General features: G+C 30.1%; 1 protein-coding gene across 1 annotated transcript; it reads right to left on the bottom strand.

Moving 5' to 3' along the window:
* Positions 1-245: 245 nt before the first annotated feature.
* LOC128993616 (uncharacterized) lies at positions 246-5,498 on the bottom strand. Its single transcript, XM_054417620.1, has 6 exons — positions 5,368-5,498; positions 4,599-4,752; positions 3,447-3,571; positions 1,897-1,952; positions 1,008-1,088; positions 246-461 (listed from the first exon to the last, which is right to left on the bottom strand). The coding sequence occupies exons 1-6, from the start codon at positions 5,436-5,438 to the stop codon at positions 292-294; spliced, it is 657 nt and encodes a 218-aa protein (XP_054273595.1). The 5' UTR covers positions 5,439-5,498; the 3' UTR covers positions 246-291.
* Between the last annotated feature and the right edge of the window lie 2,653 nt (positions 5,499-8,151).

Here is an 8,151-nt window from a genome sequence, read left to right as displayed (position 1 = left end):
ACAACTTTAAATATTAGTTAACCTGTAATAAAATGTTGCTATACAGGTACATTTTCAAATGAATGGAAGTTTGTATCAATTCTTTACCTGATATCTATCAGTGTTTCCAGATACCTAATAGCTACTCAGAATAACTATTTAAAACGCTTGAGAAATTGAATAATTTTCTGCGCAATCAGGAATCAGTGATACCTTAGCACCAAGGTGTATGAAAAAAGTATTTATGCAACAGGAAAAACCCTTTTACTCAAAGGAATGACTGATTCGATAGCTTTATTTGAAAAGTCAATGTTAGTTCTTCTCACTTTTGCACGTGCAGGGCGTCATTTTGACTAGGTTATGTACGTTTAACTTTTTCGCACATCTGAAAAATGTATCAATTTCCTTTTTGGCCCTTGGATCGTTTTGGTAATCACATTTTATATATAATGCCAGCATTGGTTCACCTGTGCCCTCAACTCCTGCAAACAAGTAATCATTAAAATAAAAAATAAATATAAAATATTATTTAATCCTTAGCCGAACAAGACATTCACTGATTCCTTCATAGAATTAGCCATCTTTCGGTAATTTAAGTTATAAAAATTCAATTGAACGCCATTTCGAAACAAACAATTATTTGTTTTAGATTATCTTTACTTAAATATCTTCCTTGGATAAAAAAAAACACACACACACCAAATTGCAAATATATTAAGAGGTTCTAAGATTAAAAATACTAAAAATTACAAAGGCTATATCTCATTACTGGGACATGTTTTGAAATTTATTTTTTAATTTTCGTTTTTTTATCCGTAAAACCATTTTCTGGTGTTTGGCTGTATACTTACGGGAGACCCTGTATAACTCAAATTAATTTTTTTTTTCACTATCAAGGCATGTATTAAATGGCTGTATTATTATAGAGATAAAGAATAACGTTTCATAAGGCTTTAACTTTCTTTTACAAGTTAACCCTGAAAAAGTCTGGATATAATGAATTTAATGTAAAGAAGAGAATTTTTTACCTTCAGAAACAATGCATCTGTAGTATGAGTAACAGAATTCATTGCGGATGGGAAAAATATCGTATTGTATATTGCTCGAATCTAAAAAGGTAAAAACATGTATTAGTATTAATTATAAATATAATTAAGTTAATGCTATGTAAAAATATGCAGGCTGTTATAAAAAAAAATAACTGTCATATATCAATAATAACAATAGGATAGCGGTATTATGTTTCCAACACTATAGTAAATTATTTTAATAAACACACATAATATTAAAATTTAGACTACAAAAGGACATTTGTAATCAGGATTACATTCTTAACAGATGGGTGCGTTTACACTGTTTTTTGAACATTTTATTTAATTGCATTACTGTTGAAAATTTTCAATAATACTTCATCCATGTAGAGAAACTAAAGGCTTTCATTAAAATTTCCTTGGACATGAGTAAACTCTGAGTACCTACAATTTCATTAACCTCCAAGGATGATGGCAGCATTATGTCAGCTTTTGTACACTCATTGTAAATTGTACCCAACAAAGGTAATTTTGTACTTTTTATCTACCCTTACGAAAAACTGTTCTTTAAGGATTTAGAGGTCATAAGATAAGGAAAGCATGTAAAAGTAGGTATACGAATAGTTAGATTAATTAATAATGTATGTTACTTAAAGATCAAACTGTATAATTCGTGGAGTATGATCGTTTAAACCATTATTAAAGATTTGTTTAGTTCATGAGTTTTCAACATTAAATTAGACTAGTTTCTCTAACTGTATTTAAGAACAATAATATCAGATGCTAAATCTAGGATGTCATACCACAATTTAGTGCTCAGTAAGTAGCTCTTGGTGTAATTAGCACATAACAACATAAACCTAAATAATATTCATAAGATAATTACCGAATTCTACGATTTTGTTTCCATTTACTTGCTGTTTGTAGGTAACATGCGCTTGACTGGAACATTAAATAGGGTTTATATAAATCTCTATTTTTTCTATGTACAGTTGGTATTTTAAATAAATTATCAAATAAAACGTTATTTTAGGTTATTAACTTTCATATTCATTAAAAAAGGAGAAATATATCATATATACAGGGTGTTTTTTTAAAAACTTGCATCTTTATTTATGTAAAAACCGCAATAGATAGAAATATGCAGTTTGTGGGAATCATCTATTGACGTAGGGGGACCAATTGTTTTGAATTCAACGTTACATTCACATTCCCCCCCTTTCCCCCCCTGCCCCCAACTTTATTTTTTTAAATAGCAAGGTACCCCTTGTGACATATCAAATAAAAGAGCATGAAAAAAGAAAATGTTTGACGAAAAAAAATTGAAAATCGGTTCATAAATTTGTGAGATATTCCCCCCCTCACCCCCCCGGAACTTAATTTTTTTTAATAGCAAAGTACCCCTTGTGACATATCAAATGAAAGAGCATGAAAAAAGAAAAATTTTGGCGAAATTTATTTTTCATTTGATATGTCACAAGGGCGGGTACCTTGCTATTAAAAAACAAGTTATGGGTAGAAGAAAAGGGGGGTGATTATCTCACAAATTCATAAGCCAATTTAAAATTTTTTTTTCACCAAAAATTTTCTTTTTTCATGCTCTTTCATTTGATATGTCACAAGGGGTACTTTGCTATTAAAAAAAAAATAAGTTCCGGGGGGGTGAGGGGGGGAATATCTCACAAATTTATGAACCGATTTTCAATTTTTTTTCATCAAACATTTTATTTTTTTATGCTCTTTTATTTGATATGTCACAAGGGGTACCTTGCTATTTAAAAAAAATAAGTTGGGGGCAGGGGGGGAAAGGGGGGGAATGTGAATGTAACGTTGAATTCAAAACAATTGGTCCCCCTACGTCAATAGATGATTCCCGCAAACTGCATATTTCTATCTATTGCGGTTTTTACATAAATAAAGATGCAAGTTTTTAAAAAAACACCCTGTACATCTCTACACACATATTTTTAGAATATCGTAAACAATCCAGAAAAAACTCATCATTTTTTAAGTATTGGCAGAATTTGAACAATTATGAAAATAATCCATTAATTTTGAGAAAACCCCTAATTAATTATACAATGTGTTGGATATATGATACATATTTAATCTACATCCCATAAAATGGCAAGAACTGTTTTTTTATATTATCAAAATAGTGGTCCATTTTTTGAGCTATCTTACGAAGGTAGGCTACACTAAACAGTACCAAACAATTTAATTTTTGAATTATTTAACCTCAGAAATGGTGGATTAAAATGGAAAAGAGCTGATTGTACAGGCTTAAAGTGTATTTTCTACTCTCGCTTATTTTCCATCCTTTTACTCAGTCATTTAACTTGAGTTCCTGTCGAAAAGAGTGACTTTACGCCCTATATACTACACCACACATCTCTGTTTTATAATGGTCATACTCATTATGTTTGGTAATGTTACCTTCCATCAGATAAAAAGAAATCCACCAAGCCTTTTCCTGGTTGTTGACTGCCTTTTACACAAGATACATTTGCTGGCAGAATGTCCTTAGAAATGTAGTTTAGAGTAACCTCTTTGTTGTAACCCTGTAAATAGTACACACTATTGAATGCATTTTAACTGCTATGACGTGTATAATCACAGCCACTGTTAACTCCAGGCCGCGGCCTTCGAATTGGCAACACTGTCAGCAGTGCTGTTTACCAATATTAAATTAGAGGCCCTCGCCACCTGTCTGCCATGTTAGCTTATGGGACGTATGGCGCTAAACAGCACTACTTGCAACGTTGCCAATTCTACCAGGCCGCGGTCTGGAGTTAAAGGTGGCTGTGGTATAATGCATCTGTTAAACCAATGAAGGAATTGTATTTTATAGTGTTTATAAAAACCTACACACTGTAAAAATTATTGATTTTATATTATAAGAATTAAATAGTTAATAATAACGAATCCAAATGTTAACTATCAACCTTTCCCCGAATCATTAAACAATAAATTAGGATAAAATAAAAATTTTATTTAAATTGCATGGTTCATAGTAAATCAAAAATAGTTTCTTACTACATGCTGATGTTTCTTTTAATAATCTTTTGTATGATACCAATGTCAACAAATATTGTATGTAGTTTACGACTGTCAGTATGCCTGCAACTATATCAAATACTTCTCGTACCAAAATATCGAGCGGGAAACCACACGATACGGACATGATAAATACTCTGAAAGGAAATGAATAGACACAATTAATGATCAAATTAGTATTTAAACAAGTACAAATAAGTTGTATTTCATATTTACCCATAAATTTCTATGAATAAATTCAAATTGGCATATTGTAATAAAATCCTTAAAAAAACCAATTATGAAGATGTAAACAATAATGTCCTGCAATTGAATCCTTTAAACGATTTGGTGTAAAACGATATAAAACATGTTTATACGTATCACTTTTATCATTACATAAAATTATTGTATTGTACAAAAGGAATAATTACAAATTTCAGAGGGAAAAAGTATTTTCTCTTACATTTATTATAATTTAACTGTTACATTGTATCCATATTATTTTGTAAAAAAAATTTTAGTTTCATACATAAATTCATTACAACTTACCACAAGATTTACTGGAGGTTTCCCATCCTTGTAACAATCACCAATACTTGCTAGAAGTTTAGGAATCTCTGGGTATTTGGAGCATTGGCTTAGAGCTGCAGTGTTGGTGACAGACACAGCTACTAGAACGACGATTGTGGTCCACATGGTTGGCCTATGGAAAATAAAAATATTTTAAAACATAAACAAAATGTATCGGACATGAACAGAAACACAGCTCGCTAGGTTCAGTCAATCAACCAAACACAGTGATGAATTCTACCACTAGAAAATCTTTTTAATGAAAAAATACAATGATATATTTTCTTAGCGAACTTTGTATTATAAAACACTGCTACCATAGCCTGCATAAGGGTTAGCTTAGAGGTAGAAGGGGAAACATTGTAGATTTAACAGTTTACGGTATTATGTATTTGTATTTAAAAAACTTAAGACATTAAATTGATTAATAATTTATAAGGATGAGTAAGATATTAATACATTTTTTACAATGCAATGACAGTAGCTAGTTTCAAGATAGGGCATGCTGTAAATTAATATAACTGAGAAATTATGTAAAATTCCAAGCTTATGTTTGCGGAAATTTGTTTCAAATTGTCGAATGTGCCTTATGTCTTCATTTTAAGAAATCCCTATCTTGAAACTAGCTACTGTCATTGCATTGTAAAAAATGTATTAATATCTTACTCATCCTTATAAATATTAATCAATTTAATGTCTTAAGTTTTTTAACATTCTTCAACTACCTACATTTCTTAAAGGCACTTACCTAGTAACTGAATAAAGTACTTCAGAAGTAGTAGTATACCGTATGAAGGATAGGTCTAATGTACTTAACATGAATGTCACGTAGTAAAATAAGTCAACGTTTGGAAGAGAGGATGAAGATGTTTTTTATACCATTGTTGTAAAACAGCTGTTTTTCGTTGAATTGCCACAGTTGAAATAATCCATGACAAACACAACTGTGTGTTTTTTGTGCTCTTTTGTTGGTTCCACGTTCAGCGTTTATACAACACACTTAATATTTTAAACACACTCTCCTCCACACATATTAAGTAAATCAAACACAAAAAAAAACTGTTTCAGAAATGTAATAAAAATTTGTATTTGATGATAGTACTCGTATGTTATAGACAAATTAGGTTTTGGCAAATATGAACGAACCATATTAAGTTTATAAAAGCAGTACCAAAAAGTGGAAATTGCAAACATGAAACATAATAAGTGTATACTTTATTTTACTAATAAACAAGTAGTTTTTTTAGGAACCAAAATCGGTAGGGATTGACTCTTAATAGTGCAAGTAGGCTTTTTATCATATTGAAATAAGAATGTTTCTGGTTGATGCTCTATTGTATATATATTTCTCTTAATTTAGCGCATATTTTCAATATTGGGTTATAAAACCACACTTAAAATTCCACTTTATTAATTTACAATTTTATTTGGTAAAGGAAATTTTGAAATTTATTAAATAGCTAGGAACAAATTGTCATCTACATCAACTGGTAGGAACTAACCTCAAAACATTCTCCAGGTGATCTGAAGATGATAAGTAGATGAAAAATAGGTTTGATCCACGGATCATATGATTAATTGTTGTATTATTCTCACAATTGTTTCACACACGTTTGACACAACACTTGAATGTTCAAACACTCATCAGCTGTTGACGACGTGACGTCACGAATAATTAAACTCTGTCATTGTTTGATCCGTCGTCGGTAAAACGTGTCTCTTGTTAATACATGACTGGTAATATTACGATGAGTGTTTATTCATCAAGCAAATCATCATAGAATATTCCAAAAACACTTGAGACCTTGAAATGTTGAAATACCTATGGGAAATATTTATTGTTATCAATTGCATATTAATTATTGAAATAGAAATACTAGTACAATCATGATTGTAAAACATGATATTTTAAAAGCTTAATTGGTTAAAGAAAAATGTATTGATATAATAATGGATTTATCTGCACCATCGTCTTTAGTAATTTTAATTTTTGCGTTTTTTATAATGACGTATTTAAATAAAACTGTTATTTGAATTGACAAATTGTACAATTTTAGGTTGGTCTTGTTATATGTAATTGAACGTATTACTAAATTAAAAGCCACAAATACCTTTGTGGTTCACATAGTTGACAAGGGCAAGTTATTTAAAAACACTTAATCTCATTGGTTCACTACAAATTCCTCCATCCCTACTTTTACTGTCTGTGTACTTTTTGAGTTAAACTACCTTCATATTCCGGATAAATACTATTTAACTTTTTCAGTATTTATTGGTTTTAATTCCAAAACAAAAATTGTTAACAACCTAAATATAATTAATTCTACGATTATATTCATGTGACAGTGTCTATTATATGTATATTAAGTGACGATAAACAATTTTCTAATGACATTAAGCTTAATGTAATACGCCTTATCTTGTTATCTGCTAAACTGTGTCAATTTATGATGAACAGTATGTGTAGCGAAATTGTAAAAACCGTTGCAAAACTGAAGATAATAAACAAAGTTGGTAAGTTAGCAAGAATAAATATGATAATACTTGTCAAAATGTAAAATATGTTTACGTAACTGAAGAGCTATCACCCAATAAAACAATATTTGAATGTTGTTGAACATAAAAGATAATTACTTTAAGCCACAACGTCATCGCTTAGTATCAAACTCAAGGTTAAAGTTTTAATTTGAATAACTCAACTTTGAAACCGTGTTAGTCAAAGAAGGGATGGAGAGCCGACTTCTAATGTGATTCCAATGGCAAAATACAAAGTGTGTTCTAAAATACCAAAAGAGGATGAAAACATATAAAACATGTTAGGTACTGTATTTTACATTTATTTCATTAAAACATCACCATTTACTGATTAATATAAGATGCTTTATTTCAACTGTAAGCTAGTTTTATTGCTAGTAAATCCAGTAAAATTTGATCAAAATTAAATGCTGGATAATTTTGTATTATTCTTTTCTAAATTAATAAAACGAGTACCCCTTGTGAGTTAACTAGCTTAATAACTATCCTATAAGATTTATCCATGAAGCCCACACTAATATCAACAATCGTTTAGAGTGTTTACATAATTAGTTTTATTTTACAAAAAAACTGGCTTAAAAACGATTGTAAGTTGCAAACTTTGTAATTGTTGTAAACACACATTGGTGAGGTTTCGGTTGCTAAAGTCGTTGAAAATTGGTAGCTCTTTAATCAATACAATACAGTATTAGTTTTCAACTGTTTCGATTGAGAAAAATATTTAACTTCAGTTTTGCCTGAAACTCACTTTTAAATTTGTTCAGTCAACTTAATATCGGTTTGCAATATTGGTTCTGACTGACCCGAACTTAACAAAGAGTTTATCATTCACACAAGTGTCAAGTTATAACCGTTCCAAACTGTTGGTGCAAGCCTTGTAACACAATCCATACAAAACTGTGAAACTTGCAACCAGTAGGTGGTGAGTAAATAGCTCACTCCTATACATTTGGACAATAATATTTAGGGAATAAAAAGTACAGTAAAGATAAATTAT

The sequence above is a fragment of the Macrosteles quadrilineatus genome, unplaced genomic scaffold (genome assembly GCF_028750875.1).
Source record: "Macrosteles quadrilineatus isolate MER2022 unplaced genomic scaffold, UCM_ALF_1.0 Scaffold_4__1_contigs__length_99947679, whole genome shotgun sequence".
Taxonomy (NCBI): Eukaryota; Metazoa; Arthropoda; class Insecta; order Hemiptera; family Cicadellidae; genus Macrosteles; species Macrosteles quadrilineatus.
The sequence above is the reverse complement of the archived record's forward strand: the minus strand, read 5'-3'. Positions and strand labels throughout refer to the sequence as shown.